We start from the raw sequence: 16,182 nt of genomic DNA on the forward strand, positions 1-16,182 counted from the left end.
TCTATGGAACCCAATGTAACCCACCACATCTCCCTAGCAACAGCAGACGATTCCGCCCCGCCCATCGACAACCTAGTCCAACCCTCCCCCAGCCCTGACGGCATGTCCATGCCCACAGACCCGGCCTTGTCTCCGCCCACAGGTACGACCTTCCACCTTGAGCTTGACTCAGATGACAGCGCCAGCCTCCCCGAATTGACCACGATCACTGACCACTGGTACAACTTCCCCAGCCCAGTCACTTCAGCCCCCGGTACCATGACCAATACATGTTTTCCCCCTGTACCCCCTTCCACAGCCACAGCCACAATCAGAGCCACCGTCCGACAACAGTAACTTGCCCTTCACTGCAACCGTCCCTACGCCTCATGACAAACAAACCCCTTTTTGGCACTGCGACAACTCTTGTAGACTGGTTAGGCATGAAGATTCGGATTCCACAATGACCCATGCGGCCACGGCACAAAAACGGCAGACACGAGTCTGGCAACCGTGAGATGGTGATGATTCAGATTCTGACTCTGGTTATGGTAATCCTTTTACAATGCTTTTTGATACAGAACCCCGAGGTGTCCAGATGATGAGAAAAAGACGCCGCATAAGAATTGCGGTGTCCTACTTTCTGATGGAGCCTGCCCGCCTTTTTATTTTCCTTCTTTCTTTCTTCTTGTTACATGGTTTTAATTAATGTCGGCCTCACACCCAATTTCTTGATACAGTCATAGTTACTCTTTCGACGCCATTTACTGACCAATGGCCGTTAAAGGAACAATTGTTGGATCTCACATGTGTTACAAATTCTTTCCGCTCGTTTAGGTCACCCAGATAGGGAATAACGGCACTAATCACTGCCCTGCCCGAGGACAACAAATGCATCCAGTCAGTTAAGCTCAGGCAGTGGAGCAACGGCACTGATCACCGCCCTACCGGGGGATTCCACCCATTCGTGCCCTGCCGCGGCCCACACGCACCTCATGTTCCCATCACTTTGAGTACTCTGGAATGGTTCTTTACACTTTTCACTGTCTTTGGCAGGTCTTAGTTTTCCCTTCCCTGCTCTTTATTGTGGTTTAAAGACTGCCCTTTGCCACAGTCTGTACTCATCCCTTTAACTTCCACGACTCTCTGGTCGTTCCCCACCTACTATTCACACATATGACACACTTGGCTGCCACATATGCTGCTACACACAAACTACCTCTGGACCCTGGGACGACAAAACTCTATGAAACTGGCCGCCCTAAAATTTGGCTAGTAAGATGAGCCTCAGCAATCACTGGTTGCAGTAAAGGAAAGACTGGACGGATAAATTGTCCACCCACTCCCTGCATCGGCCACCAGCTGCGAGAATCTCTGCACTTACAAAGACATTTTTTTGGGCAATATCTTGTCTCTCAAACTGTTATTTCAAAAGAAAAATGGGGGAATCACACATGGTGACGATTCTAATGGGTACTTGAAGTTAAGGAGAGAAAGACAAATAAACGAGATATTAACCAAAGATAATAACAAATATTATGCTTGCACCCCCAGGAATATACAGAAAACGGAAGACAGAAGACAAGATGAAGAGGACTGATAACCTACATCGCTAGACTCCTACAACTGCGCGCGTTACAAGCCTCTGTACCACACACCACACCAGCCCCGAACACCACCACACAACATGACACCCCTAGCCTGGACACCACACCACACATAGTGATAGACACATGAAACCCCCACTTGGTGCGAAAACATTGCCAAATGGTACCCCCTTTCATACACAGTAGAGGCCCTTCTGGCAATTGCAATAATCTGCAGTGTCATCCAGATACTTAGACTCCACAAAGGCAAAAAAAGAGCCTCCCGCTCCCCGATATATATACTCCGAGCCCCTTCTTTGGAATTCACCCAACTCAACAAACACTAAAATCACTGATAAAAATAAAGACCGTATACCTCTCTAACTTTGATGGATTAAGTAGGGATGTGATGCTGCTGTTTTGAAATCTTGTATTGTACATAGGATCTTTTTGGTATTTGCCAGCAGCATGAGAGTAGCTTTGATAGTGTTAGTTAGATATTCAATTGTGCGGAACAGTGAAATGTTTTATAGTGACCCGTTAGAAATTATGAATGTATGATGTGTTAATAAAAATGTTAGGTAAATGCTCCAAAAACATAGGACAGAGTAGTGTAGAACTTGTCCTTGACCAAGGGTAACCGGCACGCCAGGGATGGATAAGGGATCAACAGTGTGATCCTCCCCCCTTCCCGTTTAGGATCAAGAGGACAGAATGTAGCCATCTCAGATGTTCACCTGCAAAGGACCATGGGAATTATGGCCAACCCAGGACTCCGACAGACTCAGAGCTTGTGTGTTTATTTGCAACCCAGATAGCTAGACGCAATCGAAACCCCCGCTTGTTTGCATTCTAATGGCCCATTTCCCCAGAACAATAGGACTGCACTCAAGAAACCGATACAGCCTCAGACTGATCGGCGCCACTCCCTTTACTCAGGGAGCCCAAACAGCCAAGGTCAATGACCGCTAAGCACACGCCCACCCATCAAGGCACCCGCCCCTTTATTGGCCAAAATCGAAGGCAGTGATCGAAGCCTGTCGAATTATTGGGTCCAAGTTAAGGACCGCCCCAAAGAGCGCGCAATCCCAGAGGGATAAGAAGAGACACAGCCATGTGCTCGGTCTCTCTTGGATCCGGCCTATGCCAACCCAAGTGCAGCATAACGACCAGACAGACAAGTTCAAGATCAACGATCACTACCAGACGGATGAGCTCAGCAGAAACAGAGCCATTTCTTCCACCCGGCCACGCAAGATCCAGACAAAGGCCTTGTCCATCTGCATAGAGCCGATTGCCCTGAAGTTAAGTATAGGTTATTGCAGTTGTTAGGTGTAGTTTAACTTGTAGCGTTTTGTGTTGCATGTCGAAGTAAACCTTGTGTGTAAATAAACCATCTTTGAACTTGAACTGACTAACTGGTTGTGTGGTCCTTTGATCGATATCCGGTAAAGCCATGTGGTGGTATCATTTGATACCTGGCAACTCTAAAGAGCATCATTATTAATTGGCGATATTACTCCGGTGCCGATTGGCAACAGTACAGCAGAAATCGAAAGGTATTTTTTAAAGCAAAACAATGTTTATTCTATGAACTCAACTTAACCTTTTTAAAACATAGTGAACATCTTAGCAACCATCAATTCAGATACAACCCCCAAAGAGTACAACACCAAGTAATCCTTAATAAATTCCCAAACAACATCCAGAAGACAAAAGACCCTTTTAACACAGAGATCAGGCTTAACTAATGAGAGCAGTTATCCCTTTTGAAATCACCCAAATGAACACTCTTTAGCTTGTAGAGAGATCCATGCACATCTGCTGGCTTTCACTGCAGCTCTTCTCTCTGGAAACGAAACTAAAAACTCACTCTATCGCATCCTGCTCAAAAACGAAAGTAAAGCAGACAGACAGCCCAGCTCCATCCACTCTCTGACATCACTGCAGTAATAAACACCCATTTCTTAAAGGTATACCCACTACAGTTATTTTATAAAAAACACCCATTTCTTGAAGGTACTCTCACATGACAATGCAAGGATCTGTAGAGGGACAGGTAGTATTGAGGAAGCAAGGGGGCTGCAGAAAGATTTGGACAGACTAGGAGAGTGGGCAATTAAGTGGCAAATGAAATACAATGTGGAAAAGTGTGAGGTATGCACTTTGGAAGGAGGAATTTAGGCATAGGCTATTTTCTAAATGGGGAAATGCTTCGTAAATCAGAAGCACAAAGGGACTTGGGAGTCCTTGTTCACGATTTTCTTAAGGTTAACGTGCAAGTTCAGTTGGCAGTTAAGAAGGCAAATGCAATGTTAGCATTCATGTCAAGAGGGCTAGAATACTAGACCAGGGATGTACTTCTGAGGCTGTATAAGGCTCTGGCCAGACCCCATTTGGAGTATTGTGAGCAGTTTTGGGCCCCGTATCTAAGGAAGGATGTGCTGGCCTTGGAAAGGAACCAGAGGAGGTTCACAAGGATGATCCCTGGAATGAACAGCTTGCCTTAGGAGGAACGGTTGAGGATTCTGGGTCTGTACTTCGGCGTTTAGAAGGATGAGGGGGGATCTTTACTGAAACTTAGAGCATACTGCGAGGCCTGGATAGAGTGGACGTGGAGAGGATATTTCCACTTGTAGGAAAAACTAGAACAGAGGACACCATCTCAGACTAAAGACACGCTCCTTTAACACAGAGATGAGGAGGAATGTCTTCAGCCAGAGGGTGGTGAATCTGTGGAACACTTTGTCGCAGAAGGCTGTGGAGGCCAAATCACTGAGTGTCTTTAAGACAAAGATATATAGGTTCTTGATTAATAAGGGGATCAGGAGTTATGGGGAGAAGGCAGGAGAATGGGGATGAGAAAAATATCAGCCATGATTGAATGGCGGAGCAGACTCGATGGGCCGAGTGGCTTAATTCTGCTCCTATGTCTTATGGTCTTATTATACCAAAGATAGCAACTGGTTATTTTGTACTTTAAAGTACTGGTCATCGTTAGTTGTTAGGGGTGGGGGTGGAGAAGAGGGGAGAAGTTCAGAGGAGAGTTTGTTATTTCTTGTTTTTTTATGGATTAAATTGGAAAAGCCGAATAAAAATATATTTAAAAAAAACTTTTGAATACATTCTGTGGAATAAATTAAGGTTTTACCTGATTGCGACATTGATGAAGATCAGATAATAGAGTGGTGACCCTCATTCTTGTTTCTGCCACTTCTTCCTTTGCAGCATTAGCGAAGTCATTGCTCCTTGCAGCAGCCAGCTGGGCACTCTCCAGCTGTTGTACATAGAGAGGGAGAGAGAGAGAGAGAGAGAGATTAGAGATGCAAGAGAGTGGGACGGGGGGCGGTTAAAGAGAGAGGGGCAGGGGAGAGGAGAGAGAGAGAGAGAGAGAGAGAGAGCGAGGGACAGAAGAGAGGAGAGAGAGAGGGACAGAGGAGAGGAGAGAGGGACGGGAGAGGAGAGAGAGAGGGGGACAGAGGAGAGGAGAGAGAGAGAGAGAGAGAGAGAGAGAGGGGGGGGGACAGGGGGAGAGACAGCTATTAGTAGATCTATCAGTATATTTATGCTGATCCCTTCAAAGACCATTGAATGAAGTGAATGTAATCTTTCAGGGGAAGAAAATGAATTGCTGGTTCCAAATTGTGCGTTATGTTCTGACAATATGCATTACAACACTGACTACATTTCAAAAGTACTTATTTTGCAGTAAGAACTTCAGAACCACCAAAGGACATGGGTGACACAATATAAATATATATTTTACCTAGTGGAACCTCTTCTTTAACATATAAGCTGTCACTCAGTTGGTTGCACTCTGAGTTGCAAGTCTGAGCGATCAAGTTCTACTCCAGGGCTCGAGCACAAGAATCAGGGTTCACACTTCAGTACAGCACTGTGGGAGTGCTGCACTGCCAGAGGTGCTGTTTTTCAGATGAGATATTAAACCAAGGTCCATGCCATTGTCTCAGTTTTTTTAGAAACCATGGAGGAAAGTTACTGAAGAAGTTCAAGTTACTGAAAGTTACTGAAGAACATAAGTGTACTTTACCTGAATGCTCGTAGTATTCGGAATAAGGTAAATGAGTTGATGGCGCAAATCATCGTGAATGATTATGATTTAGTGGCCATTACTGAAACATGGTTAAAGGATGGTCACGACTGGGAGTTAAATATCCGAGGGTATCAAACTTTTTGGAAGGACAGAGTGGATGGTAAGGGAAGTGGTGTAGCTCTGTTATTTAAGGATGACATCCGGGCAACAGTAAGGGATGACATCGGTGCTATGGAGGTTAAGGTTGAATCCATTTGGGTGGAAATCAGGAATAGTAAGGCAAAAAAGTCACTGATAGGAGTAATCTATCGGCCACCAAATAGTAACATTATGGTGGGGCAGGCAATAAACAAAGAAATAACTGATGCATGTAGAAATGGTACAGCAGTTATCATGGGGGATTTTAATCTACATGTCGATTGGTTTTACCAGGTCGATCAAGGCAGCCTTGAGGAGGAGTTTATAGAATGTATCCGCGATAGTTTCCTAGAACAGTATGAAATGGAACCTACGAGGGAACAAGCGGTCCTAGATATGGTCCTGTGTAATGAGACAGGATTGATTCAGGATCTCATAGTTAGGGATCCTCTCAGAGGAGTGATCACAATATGGTGGAATTTAAAATACAGATGGAGGGTGAGAAGGTAAAATCAAGCACCAGTGTTTTATGCTTAAACAAAGGAGATTACAATGGGATGAGAGAAGAACTAGCTAAGGTAGACTGGGAGCAAAGACTTTATGGTGAAACAGTTGAGGAACAGTGGAGAACCTTCCAAGCGATTTTTCACAGTGCTCAGCAAAGGTTTATACCAACAAAAAGGAAGGACGGTAAAAAGAGGGAAAATCGACCGTGGATATCTAAGGAAATAAGAGAGAGTATCAAATTGAAGGAAAAAACATACAAAGTAGCAAAGATCAGTGGGAGACTAGAGGACTGGGAAATCTTTAGGGGGCAACAGAAAGCTACTAAAAAAGCTATAAAGAAGAGTAAGATAGCTTATGAGAGTAAACTTGCTCAGAATATAAAAACAGATAGTAAAAGTTTCTACAAATACATAAAACAAAAAAGAGTGGCTAAGGTAAATATTGGTCCTTTAGAGGATGAGAAGCGAGATTTAATAATGGGAGATGAGGAAATGGCTGAGGAACTGAACAGGTTTTTTGGGTCGGTCTTCACAGTGGAAGACACAAATAACATGCCAGTGACTGATGGAAATGAGGCTATGACAGGTGAGGACCTTGAGAGGATTGTTATCACCAAGGAGGAGGTGATGGGCAAGCTAATGGGGCTAAAGGTAGACAAGTCTCCTGGACCTGATGGAATGCATCCCAGAGTGCTAAAAGAGATGGCTAGGGAAATTGCAAATGCACTAGTGATAATTTACCAAAATTCACTAGACTCTGGGGTGGTCCCGGCGGATTGGAAATTAGCAAACGTGACACCACTGTTTAAAAAAGGAGGTAGGCAGAAAGCGGGTAATTATAGGCCAGTGAGCTTAACTTCGGTAGTAGGGAAGATGCTGGAATCTATCATCAAGGAAGAAATAGCGAGGCATCTGGATGGAAATTGTCCCATTGGGCAGACGCAGCATGGGTTCATAAAGGGCAGGTTGTGCCTAACTAATTTAGTGGAATTTTTTGAGGACATTAACAGTGCGGTAGATAACGGGGAGCCAATGGATGTGGTATATCTGGATTTCCAGAAAGCCTTTGGCAAGGTGCCACACAAAAGGTTGCTGCATAAGATAAAGATGCATGGCATTAAGGGGAAAGTAGTAGCATGGATAGAGGATTGGTTAATTAATAGAAAGCAAAGAGTGGGGACTAATGGGTGTTTCTCTGGTTGGCAATCAGTAGCTAGTGGTGTCCCTTAGGGATCAGTGTTGGGCCCAGAACTGTTCACAATTTACATAGATGATTTGGAGTTGGGGACCAAGGGCAATGTGTCCAAGTTTGCAGACGACACTAAGATAAGTAGTAAAGCAAAAAGTGCAGAGGATACTGGAAGTCTGCAGAGGGATTTGGATAGGCTAAGTGAATGGGCTAGGGTCTGGCAGATGGAATACAATGTTGACAAATGTGAGGTTATCCATTTTGGTAGGAACAACAGCAAAAGGGGTTATTATTTAAATGATAAAATATTAAAACATGCTGCTGTGCAGAGAGACCTGGGTGTGCTAGTGCATGAGTCACAAAAAGTTGGTTTACAGGTGCAACAGGTGATTAAGAAGGCAAATGGAATTTTGTCCTTCATTGCTAGAGGGATGGAGTTTAAGACTAGGGAGGTTCTGCTGCAATTGTATAAGGTGTTAGTGAGGCCACACCTGGAATATTGTGTTCAGTTTTGGTCTCCTTACTTGAGAAAGGACGTACTGGCACTGGAGGGTGTGCAGAGGAGATTCACTAGGTTAATCCCAGAGCTGAAGGGGTTGGAGAGGTTGAGTAGACTGGGACTGTACTCGTTGGAATTTAGAAGGATGAGGGGGGATCTTATAAAAACATATAAGATTATGAAGGGAATAGATAGGATAGATGCGGGCAGGATGTTTCCACTGGCGGGTGAAAGCAGAACTAGGGGGCATAGCCTCAAAATAAGGGGAAGTAGATTTAGGACTGAGTTTAGGAGGAACTTCTTCACCCAAAGGGTTGTGAATCTATGGAATTCCTTGCCCAGTGAAGCAGTAGAGGCTCCTTCATTAAATGTTTTTAAGATAAAGATAGATAGTTTTTTGAAGAATAAAGGGATTAAGGGTTATAGTGTTCAGGCCGGAAAGTGGAGCTGAGTCCACAAAAGATCAGCCATGATCTCATTGAATGGCGGAGCAGGCTCGAGGGCCCAGATGGCCAACTCCTGCTCCTACTTCTTATGTTCACAGAGACTGTTGATGATCTTTTACAACACAAAGAATAAAATATTTATTAAAGACCAGCACAATTAATGTTACAGCAGACAAAAGGTTTTGAAAGGTCATAACATGAACAAAAGATGATGATTCAATTTCCCAATATTACTTTACCCAGCAATATCTTTACAGACACATAAATCAGTGAAGAGCTACCACTAGCTTGACACAAATGCTCCCTGCTTGGGACTGGCACACATGCAAATGGCTTTCTTCTGGTTAATTACTGAGCATTCACTTAATGCTTTTCACCCAACTTGTATCTCTCCCCGAGACACCCAAAATTAAATGCACTTTAAATTCACTGTTTCAGGAGCAACACTGCTAAACTGATTAGGTTACTAAGTCCTGTCATTGACTATTCAGTTATCTACTGCCCCACTAGCCTTGTATCTCTCCTCAGAGAGCTAGAAATTCCCAGTCTTCATTCTCTGATGCACACAGAATTTTTCCCCATCTTTGTGTCAGCCCCACCTTTGTGTCTTTGACACGTGGCCACTATCGCTAGGCCACAGCCCAGTTTTTTCTGAATCTGTAACCCCTTTTCTCCCATCGTTTTCACTTCAGGGGTTGCAAATCCTCATTAAAATGTGTATATATTTATCATACATATTTTATCATATATATTTTCATATATTATAAAGCGAAATATATTTGTCATTGTTATTCCATATATTCATTATATTATATGAATAAACAACCCCAAAAGACTGACCTTTCAGCCACAGGTCCATCGTTGAGGCACCAAGACTTATAAACCACCTACATGAAACCGAAACCCCACTACCTTCCTTAACTCAAAGGCACATACAGATTGTAAGGATCCTCCTGTTAATCCCCGTCTGTCTCTTGTTTTTTTTTCCCTTTTAATTTCTATTATTCTGCTAATTAAAGTTTTGTACCTCGACAGTTAATGGGACCTATATGCCTATAAGATGGACTTCACCTTAAGAACATCCAGGAGGATATGCTGTTTGGTCTGACATCAGTGATGGCACTGCTTGATGGACTTGGCTGGCAGCCAATGAGCTGTTGATTTCCGGGGTTTCGCTGATAATCTATGCTGATTGGCACTGGCCGTTCTGGAATGTTCTGCAAAGGCAGGAAGACTTCAACTTGTTATAGTTTTGTTCTCAGCTGAAGGAGGCTCTTTTGAGTTCTCTCTTCCCTGAAAGGGTAAATCTCTCTTAAACACCCAGTTGGAGACCGTTTTCTCCTCAGTAGAGCTGGAGGACATTCTGGTGAGACTGGAAACCAAGAGTAAAACCTAGACTGAGAACTGGGCTTTAGGGGAGACAGAGAAAATTTTCAGGAAATCCTGTCAAGCCACCAGCTGAAAGCAGGGTCAGTAGCTTAAAAACTCTTTTAAAGTCTCATGTGGAGAACTCTGTTTTTATCTCAGAAAGGATGTTGGTCATTCTGGTGGGGTTGGAAACAAATAGGAATTAATCAGACCTAAGGCTGTGAGGGAATCCTACAGCTGGAAGTTCTGACTGAATGCTGCTGCCAGAAGATCCTGATTAGCGATCCAACCGGTGGTTACAATGACTCCATGCCCTGGGAGGATAGCCTGCTGTTGCAATGACTTCACCATCTGAAGAAATGCGTGTCGGTCTGGTGTGTGTTTAGGTAGAGGGTGGGATGGTTAAAGAAAACGGGGTGGGGGTGGGGGGTGGGGGGTTAGGGAAGTGCAGTATATAAGCTGGCCATTATTCAATATTAGTTATTGCATGTCTTTACCTATTTTTGTTATCAATGAACAGTTGTGTTTCACTTACAAATCTGATGCCTGTAAGTCATTGGAGAAGTCAAGGGCGAAAGATCTCAGAAACGTCATACAAATTATTGGTTAATTCACTTGTGTTAGGACTCGGGTGTCTATAGGGCTGGAATCGATACACTAGCACCTAGAGGACAAGAGCAACAGATGCATGAGAACCCACTACTTGCATGTTCCCCTCCACGCCACTCACCATCCTGACGAGGTCAGTCACTTTCAGTCTTTTGTTGACACGATCATAGAATTTACAGGGCAGAAGGAGGCCACTCGGCCCATCGAGTCTGCACCAGCTCTTGGAAAGAGCACCCCAGCCAAGTCCACACTACCACCCCATCCCCATGTAACCCCACCCAACACTCAGGGCAATTTTGGACACTAAGGGCAATTTTAGCATGGCCAATCCACCTAACGTGCACATCTTTGGACTGTGGGAGGAAACCGGAGCACCCGGAGGAAACCCATGCACACACGGGGAGAACGTGCAGACTCCGCACAGAGAGTGACCCAGTGGGGAATCGAACCTGGGACCCTGGAGCTGTGAAGCAATTGTGCTAACCATTATGCTACCGTGCTGCCCACGATGGGGAAGGAAGGAAGGAAGGAAAGGAAAGAAGGAAGGAAAGAAGGAAAGGAAGGAAGGAAGGCAGGCAGGCAGGCACACACACACACAACTGCATGGCAAAATGTGGCTCAACTCCACCTACAAGTTTGCTGATGACACAATCATAGGGGGTCGGATCTCGAACAACAATGAGTCAGAATACAGGAGGGAGATTGAGAACCTAGTGGAGTGGTTTAACGACACCACTCTCTCCCTCAATGTCAGCAAAACTAAAGTGCTGGTCATTGACTTCAGGAAGCAAAGTATCGTACATACCCCTGTCAGCATCAACGGGGCTGAGGTGGAGATGGTTGACAGCTTCAAATTCCTAGGTGTGAACATCAGCAAGAATCTGTCCTGGTCCACCCACGTCACGCTACGACCAAGAAAGCATAACAGCGCCTATACTTTCTCAGGAAACTAAGGACATTCGGTATGTCCACATTGACTTTCACCAACTTTTACAGATGCACCACAGAAAGCATCCTATCTGGTTGCATCACAGCCTGGTATGGCAACTACTCTGCCAAGACTGCAAGAAAGAGAGAGTCGTGAACACTGCCCAGTCCATCACACAAACCCGCCTCCCATCCATTGACTGTTTACACCTCCCGCTGCCTTGGGAAAGCGGGCAGCATAATCAAAGACCCCTCCCACCCGGCTTATTCACTCTTCCAACTTCTTCCATCGGGCAGGAGATACAAAAGTCTGAGAACACGCACCAACAGATTTGAAAACAGCTTCTTACCAGCTGTTACTAAATGATCCTTTACTCGACCGATCTGATCTCTTCACACATCTTCTCTATCGAGTAGTACTACACTCCTGAATGCCTCACCCGATGCCTATATCTATATATTTACATTGTGTATTTTATGTTTGTCCTATGTATTTTCTTTTCATGTATGGAATGATCTGTCTGAGCTGTATGTAGTAGTTATTTTAACTGTACCTCGGTACATGTGACAATAAACAAATCCAATCCAATCACTACAGCTATTACACAAAAAGAGATTTGTCAATTGCTTGTACATAGGGTATCAAAGTGGAAACAGATATTACATTGCTGCTTGGGATATTTAGAGCTGTAGAATCAGAGGCCATGAGCTGCATATGGAGAAGGACAAATTAAACATGAAACATTATTTCAGTGATTATTAAATCTGTGAAACAGAGTCCCTAGGAAGATAATGGAAACACACAGCTGATTTTGCCACAGAGGAGGTGGGTTAGAAGGCAGACAAGCTGGCAAATTTGCATTGCCAACTGGTTGCCCGACATGTTGCTTTTTGTGACTTTTTCTACAGGTGGTTTCTTGGGGAAGATGGCCATCTGCTCAGCAGCGAGCCATAGCACCATCAGAACATTAGCAGCACCAAGAGAGGAGGGCATGGTGGAGACAAGCAGGTACGCAGGAGGGCACCTCAGCGTGGAGCTGCCCTCAGCTGCCTGCAAGAAGAAATAAATGCAACAGAATCTCAGACGGGGTGCAGCCTTTCATCCACATGGCCAGAGCCTCCAACTCCGATGGCACTCCGGCCTTCCACTATATTACGATCCCGCTTTAATCTTGTAAGACTGTGAGGAAAGGATACTTTGCTCCAGAAATGATTTCATGCACAAATAGCGATATGCTGCATTAAAACAAACTTTAATACCAACACCGTATTACTAACTTTATCATAAAAGACAAATAGGTTTCAATTACCAGTTAGTCAATGCTATCAATACACTGACACCTTTATTTACACTCAAACAACTATCTTCACAGGTCAAAATCCACTTTTAAATACAATTAGCAGACTCAGGAATACTTGCATTAAAGAGATGTCTTGGACAAACCACTTTATGAAAGAGATCCTTCAGGAACCAGCTTGCAGATTCTTGCCAGTCTCAACTACTGTTTAAACTGCCAGCCTTTGAAATTGCACCTAACCTGTTCACAGACAAGTCTTTAACTCACTGCCTTGCAATTCAGCTGCTGGTCTGTCCTCAGTCAAATCCTTAACTGACTGTTTTTTGCAGAAACTGCTAGTCTATTCAAAGACAAATCTTTAACGGAACTGTATTTAGAGCACAGCTTCTTGTCTGTTCACATCCCCATCCCAATCTGAAACTGAGCTCAAATTCCAGAAACTGTTTCAGCCCGGGCTCCTCCCATTAACTACATCATTTTATTAAGCTGAATACAATGTCTCTAATTATCTACTCCCCAGGGAATCCTTTCAATATAAACAAAAGTCCATTAGCCCAAACTTTTACTAAGCTTTAATTGCACTTCTGTCTCAAAAAGGTCTAGCTGCCTTTTAAACCAGGATTTTAAAAAAAACACGACTGCAGGAATCACACACTTTTAACCCTTACTGCACCAAATACATATAATGTGAAATTCCTACATTCATCACATCTAGGAGGTTGCCTCAATGAAGCTGACAGTCTCTGGACACAGCAAGTGCTGCTCCAATGCTAGTAAACTACTGCAGCACAATGCCCCCAAGTGGGGCCTCAGTTGCCCCAATTGGCTGACCAATTCCACAAGCAGTCAGCTGGCCTGTATTCCAGCCCACCTGTCAGAATGTATCATTGAGCCCTGTCCCCACATGGCTCCCCTCACCTCCAAACCCATCTCTAACAGGGGCAGGGGAAATTCACCTTGAGGACTGCAGAGATCAGTACCAGTACAAACAATAACAGGAAATGGTCAGCATGTCTCCCAGCAACCGTGGAGAAGGAATCAGAAGTAACGGGCTCGATTTACCTCCAGGGTTTGAGACATAGATTTCAGGTCCGTTTCTGGGACCGAAGGCTGCTGTGGAGGGTCAGTCACTCATTGGGATTTCCATTAAGCTGCCCCATTAATTTGCAAGGAGGGAAGTTCCCTGTCCAATTGAGGATTGCAGCAGCTTCCTGAAGCTGAAGGATGCAAGCAAAAGCCTTCCAACATGAGAGAGGCACATCAAGCCAGGACGACGGGAAAGTAACAGAAACAACACTTCAGCACGAAGGTGTCAGCTCACAAGCACTTTTAAAACTTTAATTTAAAAATGACTCTTGCAGCCAAGGGTTGGGGGTGAGACTCTCCACAAGGGGGCCTGTAGCAGTTCTCCCAATCAAGCTGGCAGACATGATCTCTAGGCCGCCCCCACACCCATCACTGTTGTGATGATTGTAGGAAATAGTTTTATATTATACTTTATATTTCACTGCAATAATATTATTGAAAATCCCCTAGTTCAAATATATACAGGCAGGATGACTGCTAAAGTTGTGATTGAGTAGTTGTAAAGGAGAGGTAATCATTTATCGTAACCATTTACTGGTTTCCATATAGATGGCTAATGGAATATTGTTTATGTTTAGGAGGTTCCCTGGTAGAAAATTTATGCGGGATTGTGTTTGGTCCTAGGTCATGGGACATCATAGGGGGAGGAAACTGGAGAATGCCTTATGCTTGGGATACAGGTGTATAATTGATGGAAGAAGCCAGGTCTGTCTATAGTTTGTCACAGGATTTTAGTCTGAGAAGGCAGAAGGATTTTCAGGTTGTTCCTAAAAGGGTCTCACTCCAAAGGGCTGCACAGAGACAAAGTAAACCTGATTATTATTTTATGTGTAAATGGCATTTGAACTGTATTGGTTTGTCAATTGGAATATATAGTAGAAGTCTTACAACACCAGGTTAAAGTTCAACAGGTTTGTTTCAAACACTAGCTTTCGGAGCACTGCTCCTTCCTCAGGTGAATGAAGAGGTATGTTCCAGAAACATATATATAGATAAATTCAAAGATGCAAGACAATGCTTAGAATGCGAGCATTTGTAGGTAATTAAGTCTTTACAGATCCAGAGATATGGGTAACCCCAGGTTAAAGAGGTGTGAATTGTCTCAAGCCAGGACAGTTGGTAGGATTTCGCAAGCCCAGGCCAGATGGTGGGGGATGAATGTAATGCAACATGAATCCCAGGTCCCGGTTGAGGCCGCACTCATGTGTGCGGAACTTGGCTATACGTTTCTGCTCGGCGATTCTGCGTTGTCGAGCGTCCTGAAGGCACCTTGGAGAATGTTTACCCGGAGATCAGAGGCTGATGCCGTTCTCCAAGGCGGCCTTCAGGACGCGCGACAACACAGAATCGCCGAGCAGAAACTTATAGCCAAGTTCCGCACACGTGAGTGCGGCCTCAACTGGGACCTGGGATTCATGTTGCATTATATTCATCCCCCACCATCTGGCCTGGGCTTGCGAAATCCTACCAACTGCCCTGGCTTGAGACAATTCACACTCTTTAACCTGGGGTTACCCCTAGCTCTGGATCTGTAAAGACTTAATTACCTGCAAATGCTCGCATTCTAAGCATCGTCTTGCATCTTTGAATTTGTCTATATATATGTTTCTGGAACATACCTCTTCATTCACCCGAGGAAGGAGCAGTGCTCCGAAAGCTAGTGTTTGAAACAAACCTGTTGGGCTTTAACCTGGTGTTGTAAGACTTCTTACTGTGCTCACCTCAGTCCAACGCTGGCATCTCCACATCATGGAATATATAGTGGCAGCTATAGATTGGGAGTTAAAGTTTTTTTTCCCCTCTTTTTTAAGCACTGTTTTAACTGTTAATTGGAAAGCTTTTACTCTGTTCCTAATGTGATTTATTCAGTACTTAAATTAAAGGTTTTCATAACAAAATCATCAGTGTTATCACTCCTGTGGTTCAGTAGTCTCATAAATTGCAAATTAATGGCATTCTCATACAAGAGTCCTAACACTGTGGAGTCAGAAGTCGACTAGAAAATTCCTTTGACCTTATTAAGGCTCTTATTGAGCCTACCTCAATGGTTAGTCTGCCAACCCTGAACCCACTTCCCTCCAAAATAACTGGGAATGGCATTGGGAAACTGGCAGGCCAACCTGCACCAACCATTGTATGCAGGTCCCTGTCCCTCTCTGTTAAGTAATGAGTTAAGAGACATTGCAATTAGTTGTCTCATTTCTGTTAAGTATCCATTAGTTGACACTGATACGTAAAGGGGCTTCAAGTGGCCTCTGTTGTGATGTATAGTGAGAGTTTTGTGCTAAGTCTGTTGGAAGGAAATAAATGTGTGTCTGTGAAAAAGGAACAGAACTTTCGACTCTTCATATCACAACAACTAAAACATCTAACAATTGGTTGCAGAGGATGGTTGCTGTGCAAATGACAAGGGTTGAAAGATACAACTTTTCCAGATCAAACCAAGGAGTGAGTGAGAATAAAAAGGGATATATGGCTGAACCGAAGATAAAGATGG

General features: G+C 44.1%; 1 protein-coding gene across 2 annotated transcripts in view; it reads right to left on the reverse strand.

The window, feature by feature from the left end:
* The window catches only part of LOC140386413 (lamin-B3-like), a 161,077-nt gene that overhangs the window by 73,506 nt on the left and 71,389 nt on the right, over window positions 1-16,182 (reverse strand). For both annotated transcript variants that reach the window (XM_072468740.1, XM_072468741.1), the window contains exon 5: window positions 4,717-4,842. In XM_072468740.1, coding sequence (XP_072324841.1) covers window positions 4,717-4,842 — 126 coding nt within the window. The remainder of the gene's footprint in view (window positions 1-4,716; window positions 4,843-16,182) is intronic.

Source organism: Scyliorhinus torazame, chromosome 12 (genome assembly GCF_047496885.1).
Source record: "Scyliorhinus torazame isolate Kashiwa2021f chromosome 12, sScyTor2.1, whole genome shotgun sequence".
NCBI lineage: Eukaryota > Metazoa > Chordata > Chondrichthyes > Carcharhiniformes > Scyliorhinidae > Scyliorhinus > Scyliorhinus torazame.